Genomic DNA, 24,729 nt, shown 5'->3' with positions numbered 1-24,729 from the left:
TCCCTTTTCCCCAAACTTGTCCAATATGTTGTATTGGTTATGGGGGCTCTGTGTGCCAAGTGTGATGCTCATTCATTGCAGGTGAACTATAAATCCCAGTTCACCTACTACTCCTCAACTTCCAGTCCAGTTCCCCTCCAAACCCATTAGTAGTCAATTCTGGGCATATGGGGTCTGCATGGCAAGTTTGGCTGAGGGCCATCATTATTTGGATTCATAGCATTCTGGGTGTAGGTGAACTACAACTCCTCTATATTCCCCAGTAGGAGTGACAGTGCTCTGACTTGATGCGGGGTGAACTACAACTTCCACCATGTGCAGTCAATCCCCAAACTCCTCCAGTAAGTTTAGTTGCAGCTCAGTTCTGCTCTGTTTGTTGTGCAGAGAGATTGGAAAGGAAAGGGCAGTGGGCGGGGCCATGCAAATTCCGCAGCAATGGAGAACCCTGGGATGCCTGCCTGTGGTGGAAGAAAAAGCAAAATCTAGGATGAAATGGTCCCCAAACGAAAGCCTTCCTTGGGTGGTGGGCTGTAGTGTTTGGGAAGGACATTGGCAGGGGCTGGGCTGCATGTTCATGGCGCTCGCTGTCACCGCAATGTCAGTGGAAAAGGGTGACTTGCTAGATTCTTAACCCTGGGAACTATAGCTGTTTGGGGAGGCCAGAGGCTGTCTGTGTGAGCAGACATCTGTGCCACATACACACATACAGGTTTTCGCTTTTATTATGGACTAGCTTGGGGATCCGGCGGTGCCCAGGTCTTTTGAGAAATCTGTGTGGCAAGTTTGGTCCAGATCTGAAGTCGGCTGGGTTCAGTGCTGTCTATATAAGGGTGAACTACAACTCCCAGAGGCAAAGGATAATCACCCTGAAACCCTGTCTGTATGCTCAGTTGGGCATGATGAGGCAGTGTACCAAGTTTGGTCCAGATCCGAAGTCGGCTGGGTTCAGTGCTGTCTGTTTAAGGGTGAACTACAACTCTCAGAGGAAGAGGTGAGTGAAGCTACTTGGTCCATCCTCCCCCAATCTACCCCCTGACGGAAAGAGGTTCATGGAGATTCTGTGGGCCAAATTTGGTCCAGTTCCATCACTGCTGGGCATCGCAGTGGCCTGTGGGAGTCGTAGCGATTGAAAGTACTACAAATCCCATCACCAATGGGCCATCGTCCCGCCAACGGCACCAGGCCGTAAAGTGCATCATGGGGGTTAAGCGTGCCAAGTTTGGTCCATGTCAGTGATTCCTGGCGGTCACAGTGGCCTGTGAAAGTGGCGGCCAATCAGAAAGCTGCCACATACAAACATACAAACATTCACTTATATAGATAGATAGATAGATAGATAGATAGATAGATAGATAGATAGATAGATAGATAGATAGATAGAAGATATATAGATTTAGATGGTTTTCCATGGGTGAGCAGAACATATTACATGGATGGCATATGTTCTGTATCAGAAACTAGAGTTGATGTGGTCTATCCACTGCAATTTTCTGAATCAGCACTCCAAATAGCCAAAATTACTCTAAAGTTGACCAGAAACTGATTGGTAAATTCTTTTTATACTAATGTTGGAGAGTGGTCCCTGGTCAAAGTGGTCCCTCATAATAAAAAAAAGGTTGGGAACCATTGATCTATATAGTGCCCTCTTGTGCTGAGTGCTGTATGCATATATACCTGCATTTTAAAAAAATATTTTGGGGCTAACTTTGTAGTTAAAAGGTCACAATTATTTTAAGTTGGGTAATGAAGGGTATGTGTATTCTCGATTAATATCAAATTCATAGAGAACATGGGACAAGTTGGAAGCTCCTTGGAGTAGGGAAGACTCTCTTGTCAAAGGGATGTATTAGTTGTTGCCAAAGGGATCACCTCTGTTATGATTTGCTCTACATTCTACAGTTATTGGAGATGTTTTTTTCTCAAAACAAATTCCACAGTAATTTAAGTCTTTATTGAATTAGACAGTTTTCTCAAATTCCAAGCAAGATAAATAAATATATAAAACTTAGAAACAAAAGTTAGAGGAACATAGAGTTAAAAAGAATACAATTCAAAAGAAATCTGCATTCTTAGCAAGAAACCTTTGGAGCTGGGAAGAAGGTGTAGGGTTTTTTTGTGGGGGTGGTGGCCATAAACAGTGTACAACAAAGCACTTTTGAAATCTCAAACTAGCTCAAGAATAGGATATGCAGGACCAGAGACTTCATCAGGTGGATGTTACAGAACTTGTTTTTTATTTATTTATAATCTTACCTATTCAATCCTGTCGGGAATAATTCTATGCCAGGCCATAGTGTGTAAGAAAATACCAAGGCAAGAAAATGAAATGTATGTACGGTTATACTATCAATGAGTAGACCAGTAAATAGAACAGAAAGGGAAAGATACAATTTTCCTTTCTGGCTGTGGTTTTAAAAGAGTGGATTTTATAGGTTACCTCTTAGATCAGGCATAGGGAAACTTTAGCCCTCCAGATGTTTTGGGCTTCGACTCTGAATTGTGGCAGTTGAAGTCCACAACACCTGGAGGGACGCAGTTTGTCTATGCCTGTCCTAAACAGTCGTAATAATTTTAAAGGGAACCAATGGCATCTGGAACACTTCCTATGACTCCTTTGAATGCCTCCTGTGACCTGCTCCAAGACGGTTTTATGTAGCACAAAGATCCATAACTGAACTTTTGGGGATTACTTTCAAGGAGGCTGTGGCCATCTCCCAAGTCTCCCACATTTCCCCAAAGACTCCAATAGTCACCAAATTGCCACAATGCTGACAGTCACTTGCTCATCCCAGAAATCCTCTGCTTCCAGAAAGAAAAAGAAGAGCCCTTCACATCATAGGCAGAGGAGCGCAGGAAATTAGCTGGCTGGCCTTATTGTGTCCCTGAGGCTTCCGGTACATTTGATTTGGACGGTTTGGCGAAGCTGCCTCGGACCCCTTCGGAGGCAATACGGTGCAGCGACGATTGGCTAGTGAATGAGGAGGTGAAGGTGAGGCTGGATGCTGGCAATAAAAAGAGACAGGGGGAAAAGGCATTTTGAAATACATTCCAGAAATCGCTGTCACGGTGGAGAATAGGACTGACAGTGTAGAAAAGGAGAGCTAGATATGCCATCAACATCTGCATGCATACCTTGGGACAGACTCAGACTATTAGATAATGGTAAATGGTGAACATACTAGCACAGTTGGTGCTGATAACAGGTTTGTTATCTGGATCTCTCCTGCTTGCAATGCAAGAGAAATGGCCATAAGTCCCACATCCTTCAAATGTCTCATTTTGGCAGAGACAGTCCCAATTCAGGAAACTTATGGTTCCAGATGGATTCCTATCGTCTCTTAGGGAGTTTGCTATCAGGCCGGCAAATGATCCTGTCAAAGCTCTGGTCGACCTCTGGAACATGGAGATGGCCAGGGTGATGGATACAATCACCCCCAAATGTCTTCTCTCGCTTAGCAGAGTCAACTCAGCTCCTTGGTTTACTGGGGAGCTAGTAGTGATGAAGCGAGCAAAGTGGAGACTGGCGGAAGCCTCGGAGCGAATCCAACCAAACACAGGCTAGAGCCTAACTTAGGGCCTACGTCATGGCAATAAGGACACCAGGAAGGCTTTCTCGGCTGGACCAGCTGAGTTGTTCCGAGTGGTCAGGGGACTCCTTCACCCAGGGGGAGGCTCCTGGTCACTCGGCGACTGAATGTGGCAAGTTCACCCATCATTTTGCAGACAAAATCGCTCGGACACATTCCGAATTTGACACTTGCTTTATGGTAGTTCCAATAGATGTACCAGAGACATCTCTCTGTCCTATTTTGTTGGATTCGTTTCAGCTACTTCGGCCTGATGACATGGACAAGATCCTTGGAACTGTGAGAGTGGCCACATGTCCTCCAGACCCTTGCCCCTCCTGGCTTATCAAACTTGCCAAGTGGGGGATTGCCCGAGTGGTTTACGAGGATTATTAGTGCCTCACTGGAACAGGGACAGTTACCAACTAGCCTGAAAAGAGCAATTGTAAGACCAATTCTTAAGAAATCATCCCTAGATTCCTCAATATTCAATAACTACTGGCCTATTTTGAATCTCCCTTTTCTGGGCAAGGTTCTGGAGCATGTGGTGGCTTCCCGACTCCAAGGCTTCTTGGAAGACACTGACTATCTTGATCCTTTGCAGTCTGGTTTCAGGCCTGGGCACAGAACAGAGACCGCTTTAGTCGCCTTGGTGGATGACCTCAGCTGAGGACTAGACGGGGAATGTGTCCCCGCTAGTTCTCTTGGATCTCTTGGCAGCTTTTGATACCATCGACCATGGTATCTTTCTGGGTTGGCTCTCCAGAATGGGTCTTGGGAGCACCCCTCTGCAGAGCTCTGCTCCTTCCTGGATGACCATATCCAGTGGGTGATGCTGGGGGACATGCTTGGACCCCTGGTCACTGACCTGTGGGGTCCCACAAGGTTCTATTGTTTCTCTCATGCTTTTTAACATCTACATGAAACCACTGGGTGAGGTCATCTAGTTTTGGAGTTGGGTGCCATCTCTATGCAGATGACACTCAACTCTACTATTCTTTTCCACATTCCAAGGAAGCTTCCTGGATCACAGACCAGTGTCTGACAGCTGTGATGGACTGGATGAGGGCCAACAAGCTGAAGTTTAATCCAGACAAGACAGAGGTCCTCCTGGTCAGTCGTGGGGCCGATCAGAGTATAGGATGGCAACCTGCGCTCGACGGGGTCATACTCCCTCTGAAGGCACAGGTCTGCAGTCTGGAGGTCTTCCTGGACTCAGAGCTGAAGCTAGAAGCTCAGATGTTGGTGGTGGCCGGGAGGGCCTTTGCACAATTAAAACGTGTGCGCCAGCTGTGACCGTACCTCGAAAAGCCTGACTTGGCCAAAGTGGTCCATGCTTTAGTTACCTCTAGAATGACTACTGCAATGCACTCTACGTGGGGCTGCCTTTGAAGATGGCTCGGAAACTGCAGTTAGTGCAAAGGTCGGTGGCCAGATTACTAACTGAAGCTGGTTAGAGGAAGCACACCATGCCCCTATTAAAGCAGCTCCACTGACTGCTGATGAGTTTCCAGACCCAATTCAAAGTGCAGGTTATTACCTATAAACCCCTATATGCTTCGGGTCCAACCTATCTTCGAGACCACATCTCTTTCTATGAACCAGCATGGGCTTTGAGATCTACCGGGGAGGCCCTCCTCTCGGTCCCACTTCTGTCTCAAGTATGGTTGGTGGGGTTGAGAGAGAGGGCCTTCTTGGGCCTCCCCCTGGCTTTGGCATGCCCTCCCGAGGGAGATCAGGTTAGCCCCCAGCCTTCAAACCTGCCACACACAATTAAAGACCTGGCTTTTCCGACAAGCCTTCGATCATGTTTAGACTCTTTAATAATACATATGAGGACCTTTAGATTCTTTATTTGCACTTTACAATTTTGAGATCGACTACTGCTGTTTTATCTACAGCAATTGCTGTATTTTATTGTTTCTACCAAGGGGGACTGTGAATTTGTGATGTTGTGTTGACTGTTTATTATCTATATTTTGTTGTGCACTTGTTGTATTTTGTATGTCACATTTTGAGTGTTCTGTTCGACGCCCCAAGTTCCTTTGGGAGATGGTGGCGGGATATAAATAAATTATTATTATTATTATTAATTCTCTGCCATTCCACATTTTCAGCTGTTTTTACAATGTTCCCGTTCCTCTCTTTCTCCCTTTGCCTTCAATGTACTTCAATTATACTGCAACCTGAATCCCAAAGGCAAATGGGGTTTACACTCAATTCACTGGAGGAATGGGGCAAGATGGATCTTTCTTAGTAGGCAGACTCTTCACTTTGGGGTTCTTCCGCATTCATAACTTTTGGCCATGTTGAACACACTCTGGTACTGCTTAGATACTTGTGCTCTGGTTCTCAACTGTGGTGCCTTGGAAGAAACCTAGTTCCCTATTCTTTCAGCACTTTAGCAAGATAAGAGACCACAATTATGAAAGAATGGATCAATTATGGGGGAAAAATTGAACTATTGCGAAAAAAATGATCAATCCTACAATCCAGGGAGAGGACAGTAAGCTGTAGGTGGGCAAACCAATAACTGAAGAGTTGCTGACATGAGCATATCAATGGGAAAACAAATTCAAAAAGCCTTCAAGGTAACAGAAGTATCAGGAAGACTCTAAAAAGAAGGCATGTTTCTCCTTTTTCATACCATTCAATGCATTGTTTTGACAACTCACCTGTCCGAAAGGCCAATGCTTCTTCCATCCTCTTCATGAGTCTGCTGAAGTAGTTCTTGCATGTGGGAGCCATGGTAAGGATCGCTATGTATAGGATGAGCACACCTATGATGACAGCCATCGATACCTGGGAGAAGGAGAAGACATAAAGCAACATGAAGAAGGAAGAGAAGATGAGAAGAGAGGAAATATTCAGGATGGGGGAATGGATAATGTGGTGGAATCCCTCTCCAGGTTGGCCCACAGCTCTTGTCATTCACCTTCCCCTATGCCCTATTAGTCTCCTCACGCCACCCTGGAAATGAATACTTGGCCTGTGTGTGTTTGTGTGTGATGTGTGTGTATATAAATAATAATAATAATAATAATAATAAATAATTACTGGGATCTGCGCGCATCATCCGAAAATACATCACACAGCCCTAAACGCTTGGAAAGTGTTCAACTTGTGATTTTGTGATACGAAATTCAGCATATCTATCTTGTTTTCTGTGTCATACTATGTTGTTGTGTCAATAATAATAATAATAATAATCTTTATTTATATCCTATCCCCTTTCCCAGAAGGAACTCGGAACGGCTTACAATAAAAAACAAATACCATAAATAATATAACATTGACAATAATCACATATCAGTTAATAAAACAATATAATACAATCCTGCAAAACATAAATAAATAGGCAATATAAAATGCAAGGCCCTCTAAAACCAGTGTGTAAATGCCATTTAAAATCAGCCATTCCTATGATCAAAGTATCAAGGCTATAAATTATGTCCTAATGCCCATCAAAAATCCTGTCCCATGGAGTGGTTGATACTTTTAGCCACTGTTTTAAAAAGCCTGTTTAAACAGTGAAGTTCTCAATTGCTTCCTGAATGTTATAAGGGTGGGTGCTTGTCTCATTTCCCTGGAGAGGGCATTCCAAAGTCACAGGGACAAAGTGAGATGAAATCTTCCATTCTGACTTACAAATTCCTCTTAAGAGCAAACCTACAGAATCTATCTTGTTCGCAACTTGAGGACTGCCTATACATGGTATACTTTTTATGATTTCCTTGAGAGTCTGCCTGGAAAATGAGAGTACAGATCCCCACCTAGTCATGGAGAGTCCAGGGCAAACCTCCTCTGAAGAAAACCCTTGGAGAAGGTAGGTATTCTGTCACGCGCTGGGCCTGTTACTGATTGTCTATTATATAGGACGTACACTTTACGCCCAGCAGGAAGCCAGGGTGCCTAAAGAAAGGTTGTTGAGGAATTTCCCTGAAAAGATGGCCTTGAAGTCTTTAAAGAAATAACAAAGTCTTTATTGACGAACAAATAATAAATCTTCAAGGAGTCTTGTCCCCAAGGGACAGGCGATTGGCTTTGAATAACTGTGAAAACCCTCTTATAACCTCTCCCAGGCTATCTATTATCTGGGCCGAACTGGTCTGGGACCCACTGCTGACTCAAAGTGCGTCTGGTTGTCGAGTGGACCTACCAGCCAAGGCTTGCAGATGTTTCTGTGCTGTTGTTCTGTATCCCCGGACGGTCAATATCCCTGGTGTTCTTGAAATATGAAGTTTTTTACGGGACGAGCTGGTCTACATCCTATAGCTGAGCTTTCTAAGTGAGACTACCTAAAAAATGGCTCCTTCCCTCCCAGAGCCCTGAACAAGGGGCGGAACCAAACTTAATGGTGATTGACAGGTGGCCTGTCCTATGATTGCAAACATTTGCAGCAAGAAAATTAAGTTGAAGTTTCTGGTACAGCTGTACCAGCACAGTAGGAGTTGTTTTGAAAGCATGTTAACACCACAAGTGAGAAGGCAGGGTCTATATGCATTACATTTTTGGACAGCAGAGCAAGTAAACTCTAAAGAGAATAAACTACTACTGGTGGAGGCATACCACGCACATCAAACTCTAGAGAATAAATGCCAAGAAGCATGTAGGCCCAGCTGTTGTTACCTCCAATAGATAGAGAGCCCTAGTATAGCTAAGGCGCAGGCCGTGGATGTGGACGATGAACTCCAAGGCATAGTCACAATAGGTGGTTTGGTCCACTCCCCTGCAGAAGCAAAAAGGGGAAAAGGAGGCTGAATGCAGGAAAGAAGATCCTCTTTTTTCTCTTTCATTTCCCCTCCTCACATTACCAAAATGAGGGTTCAAATCCCCATTCAGCCACAGAATCACACTGGGTGATCCTGGGCAAGTCACATTCTCTCGGCCTCCAAGGATGGCAATGGCAAATCCCCTGAACAAATCTTGTCAAGAAAATCTCATTTTATAGGGTTGCCATAAATTGGAACAAAAATGGATATAAAACCACTATACTTACCCTTCTATCCTTTTCTCCCTCATACACATGAACACATAAACAGAGATTTTTAATTTATTATCCTATTACTAGTGAAGATACTGGTTATATTTTTCATACATTCTTAGAGAAATAAAAATAAACTCTGAAGGGAGGAGCAGCCATGCCTTCAGTCTGAAATACCTTTTGGTTGATTATAACAATTTTAGTCAATTACTTTAAATTATTTAGTGCTCCCATTCCACTGAATTGCCTTGACTGTGAATTGCTTCCACTTATAATAATTGTAAAATGATTTAGGAGTTGCATTCTCTGAAAAATGGCCTATAAGCATAATACATTACGTTATAAATGGCACGGAGTTTAAAACTAATATAAACCAGAAAGCAAACAGTTACCTGTTTGATACCTTCATCACAAAAAAGTAATCCGGAGCAGAGGCACCAGTGGGAACAATGTCGTGACAGGGAGAATTCTGCTGGCAGACCCACCTTTGAGAGAAAGAAAGAGTTTAATTTGCATTTCAGAATTGAGTCCAGGAGAGCTTTTAGATAATATCTCGTAGGAAAGAAGGCTGAACAGGGAGGAAAGGTAAAAATTGTAATCAAGGGAGATTTAATAAACAAATACAGCTATGATGGTTCTTTTATTCAGGATGAAAATCAGAGGCAGAATCAGAATAAATACACTCTGTGAGCCTTACAGTATCCCGGAGTTGTTTTGAGAGAAGACATTGAAACCGTCAGCATCAGTCTTGTTATCTTCACCATCAGACCTAAGCCAGATGAGACTGTTTGTTTCACTAGGAAAAGAAAATGAAAACAACCCAAGTTGGGCGTAGTTGGGAATCATGCAGCCCTCCAGATGTTGCTCGACTATAGCAACAGGCTAATCCACAGGGAAGAATGCCAGGCGCTAAAGTCCAATACTTTCAAAGGGGTGGTGGTGTCAGAAACCCCTCCATTTCTGAAATTAATATTATACATCGGGGCAGAACCACCATATCAATGTGTCTAATTTCTGATCTGCAGCTGACCCACTCGGATACCTCAACTGGTGATATGAACCACCACTAAGAAACCAAAGAGTATCTATAGGTACAGGTCCATGAATTGAGGAAACAAGTTTATGTTGGCAGCAAAATCAAGCCTAAAGCTGGATTGAATTGGAGTTAGAAAACCTCCAAGAGCAATTCAAGTTAAACTGTTCCTCTTCTGAAGATACTTTCGAGACTTTGATTAGAACCTATCATCAATATATTAAATGGTCTCACTTCAGGTTAGTCTTCTAGGATAGGCTACTGGTGTCACAAGACATGCTTTTAAACAAGTAGTAGGAAATGTTGAGCAAGTGGGCTTATTAACAAAAGACCCTCCCCATAAATGCACAGCAGAGTAACTTATTAGCAGAGGTGTGATCGAGCACCAGTAGCCAAAAGTGATAAAAAGAACAAAAACACACCGCCCAATGTTATCTCTTCCTTAGAAGGCTTTTCTTTGTAGCAAAAATAATATGGTTACACTATTTACAAAAACAAGCTTTCCACAATATAAAAAAAATCCTATATACTTTCTTCTTTGCTTCCAAACTAGGCTTCTTTCTCATGCAGATAAACAGCCTCGGTCTCACAGAGGTTCGTCTCACACCAAACTTATACAGGATCTTCACGCAGTAGCTTTACACACAGCAGCCTTCACACATGAAACTTCTCACACTGAGGCCTTCTCACACTGGGGCTGCTCTCAAACTGGGGCCCCTCTCACACTACTAACACTGAAGCCTACTAAGCTACAGACACACCTGCTTATATTGAACTTGTTGTGAATGCGCCTTCGGGGACTGTGGATGATAGTGGTGGGATCAGGAGAGGAAGGAAAAACCCTCGCGAGGAGGGCTCGTTGGAGGATTTGTTTAGGAAGAGGGTCAGGGAGACTGATGGGGAGTCTTCTGAGGAGGATTCAGATGGGGATCTGGAAGAGGAAATGGATGCTGGGGAACAAGTATTAACGGAGGAACCGGGCACGGACTGGGCACGGGCACCGGAGATGCTTGGGGAATAATTGGGGCCCATGGATGCTGCTGATGCTGGGGAAGCTTGGGTGTCTTCAGAAACAGATCCCATTTGGTCTGCTTGGAGGAGTGAGAGGGGGTCCACAGGTGTGGATAGAGTTGGGCATGGGCAGGATGATTGGGACTCTGATGAGGAATTCGGAACACCTGACCCAAGGGCATTGGCTGTGTGGGGTTCTGATTCAGATTGAGAAGTTGAGACACCTGCTCTTTGGGCATGGATAATTTGGAAGCCCAGGGAGACCTGGATATATTGGGGTTGTTTGGCCATTATATCTTGCGTGTGGCAAGGTGTTGCTGGGCGCCATTGGGTTTCCTGTGTGTGTTACTGAAGACTGGACTGGGACTTTGCAACGGATGTAAGTTTAATCTGGGTTATTCTGCAACGGAGGGCTAGAATTATGTGGGTTTTCCTGGACTGCACTTGTCAAAACCCAGGCTGCAGAGCACCAATAACCATGCGCAGAGACCAGAATCTATCTAATATCTTTATTAAAGGAATATATAAAGTCAATAAAAACAGGTGAAGAATAAAGTTCAGAAGGAGACCTTTCAAGAAAGGTCAAATATAGTCCAGGAAATTAATGTCCAATATGAGATATTAGAGTCCAAAGTTATAATCCAATAACCGAAACACACACTTTGCCGAGCAAAGTGTGGGGAAATGACAGGGTCCTTTAGTCCAATGGAGCTTGACAACAAGGCTGGAGAGCAAAATAGATTCTTGGCAAACAAGGCTGGATTTGAGGCAACAAGAAGCAAGAGACGAGAACAGGGTCCGTGGCGAGGTCCGTGGCAAGGTCCGTGGAACAAGGCAGGGTTGGAACAAGAACAAGGTCCTGGAAACAAGGAACAGGAGTAGCGTAGTCCACACACGATCTCACTCCCGAAGCTGACGAATTGACTCCGCAAGGATTCCCTTGCGGTTAAACACCTATATAGGATCTTGTTTTCCCACCAAGGAACACTTTCCCTGGGGAACAAGAAATGAAACCCATACTGTGTCCAGATGCATGACTCCTTAAGATTTCCCAAGGGAAACAGGCTTAATCAGCTAATTGTCTGGCAGCAATTCTGGCGCTTCTGCGATTCGCCTCCCTAGCGCCTCTATCTCGATTATAATTATCCCGGCGAGAAAACGGGGGAGATTTCTGCTCAAGGCTTGTTTGGCTGACTTCTTGTGGGCAAACATCTTGCAGGCGCAAGGGCTCCAATTCTGGCTGAAACGGTGGGAAACCCAAGTTGTCCGCTTCATCTACCACAATAGTACTAGGAACGGTACTACATGGCCCATGAGTCATCACAGCACTGTTATTACTATTTTGTATTAGCTGCTGTTCGCCCTCGTTGCTTTGGCTCTCTGTGCCATTTCGTGTTGTGACCTTCTTGGATGACTTCAACCTCTTGGACCTTGGACTGGAACTTGACTCGGCTTTGCTCTTCACTCTCAAATCGTGGTTTGGCATCATTCTCTACTCGGTGGCTGCCTGACTGCTCATCCCGACTCCAGACCGGCTTGACAACGCTTTCTCGCTCTGCCCCTTTAATTCCTGGCTTGGCGTTTGCTTCTACAACAGCTTGGTGCTGCTGGCTTATCCCGACTCCGGACCGGCTCAACAACGCTTTCCTGCTCCGCTCCTTTAACTCCTGGTTTGGCGTGTGTTTCTGCAGCGGTTGCTGCGGGCTTGCCAGCGTCTTGCTGTTCCGCTGGCTTGTTTGCTCTTAACTGAGAGTCCTTGAGCCCAGTTTGGGCGTTTGTTTGATTTTGAACTCCTTTTGAACGTTTAAGTTTTGGGAAGGGTTTGTGGGCTTCAATACTGCTTGTCTTCGTTTTTGCCCTAGTTTTTCGGCCCATTGTGAACTCTTGAGTCAAGTTCTAGGACTCTAAATTTAATCCGGATTATATCTCTAGTTAATCCAGATTATTTGCCAGTCTTTGTTTTGGGGGTTTTTTCTCGCTCAATCTGCTTAATAACACTGAAAGTTAAGTGTTTTAAGCCTTTTTGTGTTTGTTGAGCTATTTTTGGACATTTGCTTTAATAAACTCTGTTTTGCTCTCTTATTGGCGTCTGAGTTTTGACAGAACTGCTGCTTTTGCTGAGCCATTGCACTCATTTTAACCCATTCAGTGCTTGACTCACATTTTTATAATTAAAAATATCTATTAATATTTCTGACAGGAAACTTGTGGCATTTCAAGCATTTGGTGTACTGTCAGAGATTTTATACAATATTAAAACAACTGTTATGGAACCAAATACCCACAGATAGCTGTAGTGGACTTCTTCCAGAACAAGAACATACAAACACAGTTGTTCTTTCCAAAAAATATGCAGGAAGGTTTTTCCCTTCTTCGTTGTAGCAGTATATACAGTGCATGCAATATATACAAACTTTACAATTTCTCTCTCTCCCCCCCCCCCCCACCCCAATTCTATAGCAACATTCGAACTCTCTCCAACAACCACTATCCATCCCTCATCAACCCTCATCGGGGAGAACACAACTTTAATATGTCTGCCATTACATCAGCTGCCACACTCTGATTTCAGGGACACAGCACTTTTACATGTAGTTAAGAAATGCCAGGTATTTTACAAATCCTGACACGTACAACTTCCAGCCTCCCCTATCTTTGGCCAAGCTGGTTTGGGCTGGTGAGAGCCTGAATCCAACAGTGTCCTGTATGACCACAAGGTCCCCCAAATGCTGCAGGGGAATCACCTACTACAGAAATGACAGGAAAGTGTGACTGTGCTTTGTACGCACCTGCCGACCATGGTGTTGTAAAGCAGAAGCTGCTCCTCGGTGAAGTATTCGATGTTATCTACTGAAAAAGCTCCCCCACCAATAATGCTGAAGATATAGCTGTCAGTAAAAAAGGGGAAGAAAAAGAAGATGAGTTTGCAAGTCTTGTTTTTGCGCAAAGTTTTGAACATCTGGGACAAAATTTTCACTCCTTTTTTCTGGAGTTACATCCCTAGCCTGCACTTTATTGCAAGGATAGTGGTATAGGTTAGAGCAGGGGTCCCCAAACTAAGGCCCGGGGGCCAGATGCGGCCCTCCAAGGTCATTTACCTGGCCCCCGCCCTCAGTTTTATAATATAATATTTTTATATAAGTTTTAACAATATAATATATTGTATATACATATAATAGTGATAAAATATTATAATGTTATACAATATAATACTAATACCATATAATAATATTATGTTATATATTACATATAATATTACAGTATAGTGGTATAGTTCAATATAGTAATATATAATGCTAATATTATGCTATGCTAATAATATAATATATTGTATGTACATACAGCTGCTATGAGTCCCCTTCGGGGTGAGAAGGGTGGGATATAAATGTAGTAAATAAATAAATAAATAATTTTAGACTTAGGCTCAGCCATAGTCTGAAATGATTTGAAGGCACACAACAACAATCCTAATTAACTTGACTATCTCATTGGCCAGTAGCAAGCCTACACTTTCCATTGAAATCCTGATAGGTTTATGTTGGTTAAAATTGTTTTCATTTTTAAATATTGTACTGTTCTTTCATTGTTGTTGTTGTTTTGCACTACAAATAAGACATATGCAGTGTGCATAGGAATTTGTTCATTTTTTTTTTTCAAATGATAATTCGGCCCCTCAACAGTCTGAAGGATTGTGGACTGGCCCTCTGCTTTAAAAGTTTGAAGACCCCTGGGTTAGAGGAACAACTGTGTGTTGCTCAGTGAAGGAGAATGAATTTGACAGAGAGGGCTATGAAGGAAGAGGAAGATAATGATAATAATTTGTACTTTCTTTTCTCTCAGAACTAAGATAGAGTGCTGCACATATTAGGGAGGCTTATTATTACACAGCTAGCATGGAGAAGCTTATGCTAGATGCAAGGAGCACAACAGAACACATACACCACAAAAAGGCCACAGCCCCACAGGGCTTGAGAATCTATTCATCCCAACTCAACATTTCCACAACGCTGTGCTCAGGCCTCACCTTCCATTGAAACGCCCCGAGTGCCCTGTCACCATGTCTTGGATCAAGAAGAAAGGGTAAAACACTGCAAAGAAAGAAAGAAAGAGCGTCAAATATGCTGAATGCTTGGAATGGTTCCAAGTGGAGCAGGCTGAACTGATCCTCTATTGAAATCGTCTTTCTGACCAGAATCAAGCATCAATTCTTGCTTGTCCTAGCTGAGGAATCACTGGATTTATGCATCTTTTCTGCCATAACAAATAGACCTCTACCCATGTCCGTTCACTCATCCGACTTCCCAGCTCGCTTCATGGCATCCAGGTATTCCTCCCGCTGTCCTTACCATCATTGTAGTAGAAGCAGGGCATCTCAGGGTCCGGCTTCACACAGTCAAAGTAGCGCTTGTTCTTCTCGCTAGTGTAATTCTTGGTGTAAGTGATGTCAAAAGCCAGCCTTCTGCCTGGAGGACATCCAATATTGATGATGATTGTATCACTGCCCTAAAACGTAGGCAGAAAGTAAGAATATAAGCTTTTTGTATTTTTGGGTGGAATCGGGAGAAAATCTTGAGAAAGGGGAGGGGAGGCTGGCTTGGAGTGATATGCAAGGAATCTTCCTTCTTGGACACAGAATGTCCCACCGAACGTGACTGGCATTAATGGATAAGGGCAGGAATAGATGGCAGACAGAAGGGTGCCATGGCAAAGGGATGAAGGGAAGAAAGGTTTGCAGAACAGCAGAGAGAGAGAGATGAGCAGTGAAATTGTTTCAGGGCTGCTAAGAAGAATGAAATACACGGCATGCCAGAACCTGAAGGAAAATATCTACAAAATGCATCTATCTTTAACAAAGATGTGTAACTGCACTGACAAATGTTAGAAATGTGGAAAAGAACACATTTTACCACATGTGGTGGACATGCAACAAAGTAAAAAAAAAAACTACTGGAAACAGATTCATGTATATAATAAATGACACCATAATTGTACCTTTTGAACATGCCAGATAAAGAATTAGAAAGGAAATTCAGAAATATTTTGATTTATATGACAATGTCAGCTCAAATAGTATATGCCAGATATGGGAAAACCTAGTTGCCATTCATTAACACATTCTCTAATAATTCTCCTTTCAAGAGTACAGTTATTTCATCTACTGTTAGCAAATCAGTAATATATTTTTCCCATTTTTCTAAGGGAGGTATCTCTTGCAGAAAAAGCACAATCAGAGCAACCCTAAGAGATGTCCATCCAGCAACAAGAACATCTACAACAGCAACAGAGATGGAAAATATTGCACTGTACGAAACAAAGAGTATGACTATTTGAATAAATAAATAAATATCAAAGTTTTTTTTTAAAAAAAACATTGTTTCAGGGCTGCTAAAGATCAAATACTACTTCTACACTTCTCGAGGCTTCTTGCAGAAAGACAGAATAGGGATCATTTCCTTGCCATCAGGAAGGCAGCCACACTTACCTTTATCTGTGGTCCCTCATCCATGTAATGGTAGCAGTTCATTCCTGAGTGTGCAACCTGGGAAAAGCAAAACAAACTGAACACATTTCTCGAGAATGGCTAGTCTGGCACACCAAATGGTATCTGATGGGCCATGCTAGCCTTAACCGAAGAGCTCCACTTTTACAATCAAAAGGAAAGAAACTGAGATTAAAGATCTGGGGTTGATAAAGATTGCTCTCTTACCTTTAAATTAGCAGAGCTCTTCAACAGGTCCTTCCCACTGAGCTTTTGCCAAGGGTACTTGCCACTGTCTGTGATTGCCACCTGTGGGTTTTGTTGTTGTTGTTATAAGGAAAGGATGAAGCAGTGAGGCAAGGCAAAAAGATGGTTTGGGACCCACCTACCTTAGGGACCGTATCTCCTACCATAAACCTGCTCGTTCCCTCCGCTCATCCGGGGAGGCCCTTCTTTCGCCACTGCCTCTGTCCCAGGCCCGTCTTGTGGGAACGAGGGAGAGGGCTTTTTCTGCTGTGGCCCCCCGACTGTGGAATTCATTGCCCACTGAGATTAGGCATGCCCCCACCTTGTTAGCCTTTAAGAAAGATCTAAAAACATGGCTTTTCCGATGTGCCTTTGGGGAGTAAATGTAATATATTGCTCTGGCCATTCCCCTTGGTTTTTATCCTTTAGACTGCTCCACCATTTTATTTCCCTGTTTCCCCCTATTCCTATGTCTCTCTCTCCCGAGTTTTTAATTAAGTGTTCATGTGGCCCGCCCTGTTTTTTACTGTTTTCTCTGATTTGTGCTGTAATGTATATGATTATTTTTGCACTGTTATATTGTGTTATGATATGTTGTTTTATTTTGTTATATTGTATGGTGTCTGGGCATGGCCCCATGTAAGCCGCCCCGAGTCCCCGTTGGGGAGATGGTGGCGGGGTATAAATAAAGTTTTATTATTATTATTATTATAGATGTTAAAAGAAAGGCTATTTCACTATCAGGCTTCCTCATTTTCCTTGTTGGCTTCCTTTTATTGCTAGCCCTTCAAGTTGCAGAATCAAGGTATTTGTATTCTCACTTTTTCCACGCACAGAATTAACCCCACAATTCTGCAGCTGATTCCTCCTGATTTGTTTCTCACTGTTGACCCTGCTTGCACCACTCAAATGAACTTCAAATAAATCGACCAGAAGTTTACTGCTCAGACCACAGCCTTCTCCTCTTGGCCCCATTCACACAGTCCATCAGTTGGGAATAGAGGGGCTCTTACCTTATAGAGGACGGAGCCTCTGCTGATGAGTTCGTGCCTCTCTAGATCCGCACGAATATATTCCGGATGGGCTAAAAGTATGGTGAGCCACATGTAGTTGAGAGAATTCTCTTCCGCCGTTTCCCCCACTAAAGGCAAAAGAAGGCCCATTACTCCACTCAAACCCCTTGGATGTATCTGCATTTGTAACACTATGTATAACAATAGTTCCTTTACTTCCGAGTTTTAAAAAGTAAGGCAGGAGAAGGGTTTCTAGACACTTTCGATTCAGACCGGAATCAAAGTATTGGTTTTAAACACTAAAGCGTGCCCCTTGCTCCAAAAGCCAAACTGGAGTCCTAGAGGCAAAGTTTTGCGATGCGGTGGAAGGGAGGAGTGCAGCTGAAGAGCACTTTGGCTCTTTCTCTTTCTCACACACAAGCCTAAGCACACTCTCCTTGGCCGAGGGAGGCCAGCTAATGTGTTTGAAATGGGAACTTCCCTGCGTGTGACATGCAGCCTCATTTCAAACCCTTTGCTTGAGGATTTTAGTGGCTATTTTTTAAAAAAAGTTTCACATATGTCATTCCACATTGCTAGTAAAGGTAAAGGTTTTCCCTTGACATTAAGTCTAGCCGTGTCTAACTCTGGGGGTTGGTGCTCATCTCCATTTCTAAGCCAAAGAGCCAGCGTTGTCCGTAGACACCTTTAAGGTCATATGGCAAGCATGACTGCATGGAACATTGCTATCTACATCTAAACAGTTCTTGAAATAACAGCCTGGTCCTACTTGTCTTTTCAGCAATTAGTTATTCTGAAAACCAAAATGGGAGCACTGCCTCAAAAATAAGAATTTTTGCCTTAAAAATGATATTTTCTATACATCCCAAAATGTCTCGATTCCCAGAGAGTGAATCTTTGTTGGAAATCATAATCTTCTTCAAGCCTGTTTATCTATGATCCTGTTGCATACTATTTGTATGTATGTTCTGGTATGCAGTTTCCTTTACTCTATGGTTTCTGAAAAGTTATAAAAGGGGCTGCAGACCACATGCTCTCTCTCCCATCTCTCCTTTTGACTATATGACCTGTTGATAGCTGTTTTGTTACAAGAGAGATGCCCTGGCCGGATGGCATTGAGAATTATCTCAACTATATCTGAAATTGGACTAATAAGGTTTCGTACCTGTGTATGCTGAACACATGAAGACTGTGAGTAAACCAAGTATGTTATTTCCATCAAAGTCTACTTCATTTTGTCTCTTGAGTGCATAATATAAAACAAGTTGTTTTATCGATGATTTAGGTGTTTTTCAATGTATTAATAATTAATTGTGATCAACAACTTAAATAACAATGTCTGTATAAATACAAAGTCTGTACAAAGCATAAGGTGTGAAAAGCTACTTTGTATCAGCTGCAGAGCTGAAGCCTCTCACCCTTTTACAGTTGGGAATAGTAAATTATGAACTCGAAACCCTGTTGGTCTGCTGGTGTTCTTCCTTACCACTTGCGTCTGAACGGACTGACCACAACAAGTATATATTTTTGGGCACTGAAAAACACTTCTAAAGCTCTGCTGTTTTTATGCACTGGCAAAATCTCAATTTTCCTAATAGATCAAAGATAACAGGTTGTTCAGTCTAACGACTGAAACCATTGCCTTCCATAAGTATACATATTTTACTTTAAATATATTTTGGCTCTTATGATCTCTAAGTGTTTTTCCAAAAGGTTATACATGCCATTTTACAAAATTCTTCAAATTCCCTTGGTCAAATCTGCCAGCTCCTTTTCTCTGAATGTTTAGATTGTATTTCTAAAAATTCAAGGTAACCTTTAAGCTACTGCAATGCTATGAATTTGAAGAAAACATCATGGGGAGAGGGGATTTTTATTGGGGGGCGTAATGCCATTATGTCCCCTCCCTATAGCCACAATCTGGTCTCCTCCTGCTCTTCCCACTCTGCACTGTCTCTCTTCACTGGACTATCATATAAAGTCCAGATTATTTGCTTTGAATTGGATTATATAGCCGTGTAGACTCATATTATCCAGTTCAAAGCAAATAATGTGGATTCAGAAACTGGATTATATGGCAGTGTATAAGGGGCTGAGTGAGCCTCACATCTCTAATCTCCCACAATCTTACTGCTCTGTTTGGTCGTCCGGAGGCTCAAGTACACAGAGAATAAGAAGGTCTGCTTCTTGTCCAAGTAGATGATTTCCGGCAATAAATTATTGGGCCTGATGTTATAGACCTTCACATAGTTGGCCATGTCAACGTAGATGCCTCCAGAAGATTTCCAGTTGCTGGCCATGTAGTAGTAGTATTCCTGGAAAGAGTGGTATGTGACTGAAGGAGGCATATAAACCATCTGATATTGCATGTTCATAGCTGTAGTACTACTACAAGTAGTGTGTGTTCGCACACCTTTTCCTTATTATGTGTTTGATAATAAGTATTTAATCTACTGCTCCCTGCTTTGATCCAGATGGAGAGGTAGGCAAAACATGCAGTGATGAGTGAAATTTTAATCTCTGTGCTTTCATGTATGCAAATACTCAAATAATTCCAACATATATACAGACCTGCTCAGAGGTTTAACCATTTCAGATCTGCCACAATGGACCAACTCCTTTGCTATTTTCTCTAGTTTAACTAGATGAGAGCAGAGATCAGAAAAAGGCTCTGGAATTGACTTTTTCATACCTACTCTGAACTTGCTACTTTAGGGCATAAAGTGCCCTCTAACCTGGAGATTTTAACCCTCCAAAAGGGAACTAAGTCTAAGATAAGGCTCAATGTAATCTTCCTGGTGGGGAGGGTATTTCTGAGGAATTATTCCCCGAGATTGTTTTTTCTTACTGCATCTTGTTTCTTGTTCTTCCACCAGCGCCAAGTGGGGTCATGGACTGGGTCAGCATAAGCCTAGCAAGATAACAAAAAATAAAACCAGGTAAAGTACAGTTGAGAGAAAGAGAAAAGACCCCATCCAGCCACAAGAGTAGCCTCTACCAGAAGGGACTCAACATCAGCTGTGACAGTAGCGCAGAAAACATGTCAGAGACATAAAATCCACATCCCGCCTTAGCTTTTGAGTGTAAAGTGGGCCTTCCAGAGAAAGCACTAGAGACAGAAGGTTCTTGTGGGCTTATGGTGGCCTCTGTTGGCTGATAAGGAGCAAGACACTGAGGCTCATCCACACTGACTGCTTAATGCAGTTCAATGTTAATTCAAACTGTGGCAGCCAGACAACAAAAACACCCCAAAAAGCCTGCAAAAGAAAGTGCTCTGTGACTCATGCCATCACTATCTGGGCCTCAAAGTAGTTCCAGCATTTGCTATGTAATCATCTGCACACTGAAAAACACTTTCTTCAATACTGGCTTGAATCTGGATTAAATGGTCAGCGTAGATGGTGCCTAAGAAGTCAGTGGTCCTGGGTGTTCTGCTGTGGATATGGCTGGTGGGATGCTGCCCTTAAGGCAAAATGCCCAAATGGAGGCACGCACAAGAGCCCCACTGCTGCTGGAAGATCTTCCCTCTTAAAACTCCAGAAAGACCTCCAGAAAGTACAAATGCCACCCTTGGGTTGTTTTAATCCAAAACAGGAGAAGGGTTGACATTCAAAGTGGGCATCTTGGTACTTTCAGTGGGAGGGACCTGTAAAGAAATCTATAAATAAGTAAATATTAGACTAGAACAACAAGGCCACGGAGCATCTTCTGTTTTCAAACTGAAAACAAGAGTTTCCCAAGCTTCAAATGGATGTCCCAGATTCCAGGTTAGAAACTAGAGGCTGCTCACGTCTGCAAGCTTTCTGTCCAAGAATGACCCAGAACAAGGGCAAAATAAATTAGGGTTTGGAAAGTGGCAGAAGAGCGGTATTTTCATCCTGATTGGTGGAGCTCTTCCTGCACTGAGGCCCCATGTCAGCAGTGGACAGGAAAAAAGCCCAATGTAAGTGAGCACAAGTCTCTGTGCAGGAAAACCACTTTCTGAAGTAGACATCAAAAAACTATTCTCACTCTATGGTAAGCTGAATGCAGCTGTAGCAGTTGGTAGACGAGTCCCTGGTACACAATCAGCGACTTCTGGTCATAGAAGCCTGTCTTTTCCATGATTTCCGGAGGCTTGACACGGTAATGCTCCATCCGAGTATAGCGCTGTGGGAATGGCAAGTCCACGAAGCGAACCACGGCAAATGGGCAACGGTGGGTGAACCTGATGTAGTCTATGCCACTGGGAACAAAGAAGCCAATCCATCATTTATGGTACATTATTATTATATTATTTATTTTTTACCCATAAAAAATAAATAAGTGGGCTTAAATAGGTGGGCTACAACATAATTAAAACACATAAACATCGTAAAAATTCTATAAATATACATTTTTACATATGACTATACATCATTAAAATCTCACAAACTCAACAAGAATTCTACCTCAAATGTGGAGGAAGGGAATGTAGCCCTCCTGAAGAACATGGATTGCAACTTCCATCATCCCTCAACCTGGATGTGTTGGATGGGGTCGAAGGGGTTTGAAACCAATAACATTTGATGGGCCACACATTCCTAAACTTTGGCCCAATCCTTAACTAGCATCCTTTAATACAACGAAGTACCCTCCCATAGCCTGGTTTTAGATTTCAACTCCGTACAAGAAAGTGCTGAGAACCATTGTGGAACAACAGACTGAGAGTGGGATTTCTGGGTAGTCATGAAGACACGGTCTGTGTCTGAGCAAACAACGCTCTCTCGCCCAGAAGGGTAAAGGTGGGATTCCAAAGAAATTTTCAAATAAAAGGGAAGTACATGCTAGATCTGGGAAGCCATTCTCTGGACAACAACAATCTATATAGTCAGTTGCCAGTAGAACTATCGCTGCACTAGCGAACAAGTTCAGAAACAACGAAGCTGCACCTTATGCGCCATCACTCACTTGTGCGTCATCCCTTTGTGAGGAGTGCTGATCATCTGGTCATAGGTCAGGATATGATCTAGAGGGAATTTCCTTTTGATTAACTTTCCAGTGGTTCCAGGATCCTCCCTATAAACCAACTGAAAGAGAAGGGATTAAGAGCAATTGATTCGGGCCTCTTCAACCCTCCCACTGTTTGGGCCATCAACTCCCAGAAGCCCTTCAATGTTCAATGGTCAGGAATTCTGGGAGTTGAAGGCCCAAAGGGCTTATCATAAAGAGAATCTAAGGGTTCCCGACATTTTAAACAATGCAATATACCGTACATACTCGAGTATATGCCGACCCAAATATAAGCCGAGGCACCTAATTTTACCACAAAAAACCTGAGAAAACTGGTCAGGGCGGTTGCAAATACAGCGCATTTACAACCATATTTGCCTGGAACGCAACCTCTTAAGAGAGAGAATTAACACCATCCACAAAGAACTTGCAAACACAGATAAAGAATTGCTGCACCTCCATATCAACATCAGCCAAAAGATGAACACCCAGGACTGGGGTAAAATAGACAACCTTACCTACAGAAAAATGGAGAAAGACATGGCTCTCCAAACCAAAAGACAAAAAAATTCGGCAAATACCAAAAGCAACAGCCAATACCAAAACTGGATACATCACAGACCTTCATCAACCTGACTGACAGACAACTCACCAAAAACCAAGTATCCATACTAAAAAAGGAGGAAATGTTGCTGTTACCACCACCACCAGGGTCCTAGTAGAAAACATCATTGCTAATGTTGAATCAGCAATTTACTGCCTCCCCAAGGAAGAAGCGGAGAAAGTAAGGATGGATACAGCAAGGATCCTGAGGAAGACAAAACCTCCCCCCAGCAACATAACAAGGAAAGAAAGACAAGCAATCAAAGACCTCAACTCAGATCCAGAAATCATCATTCTCCCAGCTGACAAGGGAAATGCCACAGTAATCATGGAAACAGAACAGTACAAAGGAAAAATCAGACAACTTCTGGATACCACAATATACAAAAAACTAAAACAAGACCCAACTAACAAAATCACCAGAAAAATTAACACTCTGATCAAGAACTCCTCCATTAACCTTGACATACGACAACAACTATGCAGATTGGAAGCCCTCCCACCTAGGCTTTATGGACTCCCAAAAATCCTCAAGGACTACACCCCACTCAGACCCATTGTGAGTGCCACTGGATCTCCGACATACAACCTGGCAAAATTTCTGGCTACACAGCTACAAACCCATATTGGGCTCACCACGCACTACATCAAGAACTCAACACACTTCATAGAAAAAATCAGCAACCTCAAGCTAAGTGCCAAGGACATTCTGATCAGCTACTGAGAAAACTTATTGACTCAATGGGTTTCCGTAGGCAAGCCAGAGTCTGAAATCCTCATCTTCAAGAATCCTGCTGCTATTGATATTAGGACTCTCATGCTGTTTCTTTCTACCATCACTCCCCTTGAATGTCTAACTGTCACAACCAACTATCACAACCAGAAACAGCAAGGACACCCACCTCTTGCATCCCATCCTTGTCAAAGAAAACCGTGACTATAGCTTGAGTGGCATTCAAGTCATGATCTGGTGAGCCTTCCATCACTTGCAGGGTATTGTACAGGGACCAGGCTTCTGATGGATACGCTCTTTTGATCTCTGTGCTACCTTCTTTCATAACCCAGACCTTGAATTGAAGGGGGGAGAGAGAGAAATACCCAACTAAAATCTCTTTTTTATACCCAGATCACTGAGACATTTCTTTGAATCCTCTTTTTGCCATAGTCACTGATAGAAAAAAAAAACACAATAAATGATATCATGAGTGACAGGGCAAAGGTAAAACTACAAAATAGAAGCCTGAAATACATTAGTAATGAACTACTTTGTAAAAAAAAAATTGTGTCCTTGTCTTGCCTCACCCAACTTCCAACTTCCAACTTACATCATCGTCATCATCACCATTATTTATACCCCATTTTTATCTCTACAAAAGAGATTCAAAATGGCTTACAGAAAAAAATAAAATACAATTTAAAACCTAAAAAGTTAATATAAAATTAACTATTAATGGTATTAAAATAAACAGTTGCAATCCTTAAAAATGATTAAAAACGTATTCAGAGCTAATTAAGCTGAGAAGAAACACATGGTCCTGGTCTACCATATTTTCAGAGATTCTCAAATAGTATCATTTGTTAACAAAAGACTACACTCAAGATATAATTCAAAGCCAAATCACTTCTGTAGAAGGAAAAATAGATGCACATACCTCATCTGCTTCTGTCACAAAAGCAATGTGGCCATTAAAGGACATAACAAAATATTTGATGTCAGAGTCACCCGGAAAGTTAGACAAATATATGAAGCTCACCATGTCATTACTGTCAAGAAAAGGCAAGAACATTCAGGTTATTGTGTTTTGTTTGTTTGTTTGTTTGTT

General features: G+C 42.6%; 1 protein-coding gene and 1 long non-coding RNA gene across 5 annotated transcripts in view; one reads left to right on the top strand and one right to left on the bottom strand.

Annotated features, from left to right (window-relative positions):
• Positions 1-1,936: 1,936 nt before the first annotated feature.
• LOC100557448 (cation channel sperm-associated auxiliary subunit gamma) overlaps positions 1,937-24,729 on the bottom strand; it is a 64,570-nt gene continuing 41,777 nt past the window's right edge. For 2 of the 3 annotated variants that reach the window (XM_062962381.1, XM_062962383.1), the window contains 17 exons: positions 24,559-24,670; positions 23,809-23,973; positions 22,262-22,380; positions 21,344-21,557; positions 20,181-20,243; positions 19,464-19,647; positions 17,333-17,460; positions 16,302-16,382; positions 16,077-16,133; positions 14,941-15,097; positions 14,619-14,682; positions 13,384-13,482; positions 9,248-9,346; positions 8,943-9,035; positions 8,196-8,295; positions 6,242-6,368; positions 1,937-3,002 (listed from right to left, as the gene is read on the bottom strand). In XM_062962381.1, coding sequence (XP_062818451.1) covers positions 2,872-3,002; positions 6,242-6,368; positions 8,196-8,295; positions 8,943-9,035; positions 9,248-9,346; positions 13,384-13,482; positions 14,619-14,682; positions 14,941-15,097; positions 16,077-16,133; positions 16,302-16,382; positions 17,333-17,460; positions 19,464-19,647; positions 20,181-20,243; positions 21,344-21,557; positions 22,262-22,380; positions 23,809-23,973; positions 24,559-24,670 — 1,993 coding nt within the window. In that variant the 3' untranslated portion in view covers positions 1,937-2,871. The remainder of the gene's footprint in view (positions 3,003-6,241; positions 6,369-8,195; positions 8,296-8,942; positions 9,036-9,247; positions 9,347-13,383; positions 13,483-14,618; positions 14,683-14,940; positions 15,098-16,076; positions 16,134-16,301; positions 16,383-17,332; positions 17,461-19,463; positions 19,648-20,180; positions 20,244-21,343; positions 21,558-22,261; positions 22,381-23,808; positions 23,974-24,558; positions 24,671-24,729) is intronic. The other variant, XM_062962382.1, reaches the window with a different exon arrangement.
• LOC134293772 (uncharacterized) lies at positions 6,366-16,445 on the top strand. Of its 2 annotated transcripts, none has more exons than XR_010000730.1 (2): positions 6,366-7,392; positions 15,794-16,445. It is a non-coding gene; the product is annotated as an uncharacterized LOC134293772 (long non-coding RNA). The 2 variants fall into 2 exon arrangements; XR_010000729.1 differs by lacking the exon at positions 15,794-16,445 and adding an exon at positions 11,946-12,676.

The sequence above is a fragment of the Anolis carolinensis genome, unplaced genomic scaffold (assembly GCF_035594765.1).
Source record: "Anolis carolinensis isolate JA03-04 unplaced genomic scaffold, rAnoCar3.1.pri scaffold_10, whole genome shotgun sequence".
NCBI lineage: Eukaryota > Metazoa > Chordata > Lepidosauria > Squamata > Dactyloidae > Anolis > Anolis carolinensis.
Note: the sequence above shows the minus strand (reverse complement) of the source record. Positions and strands in the feature narration are given on the sequence as shown.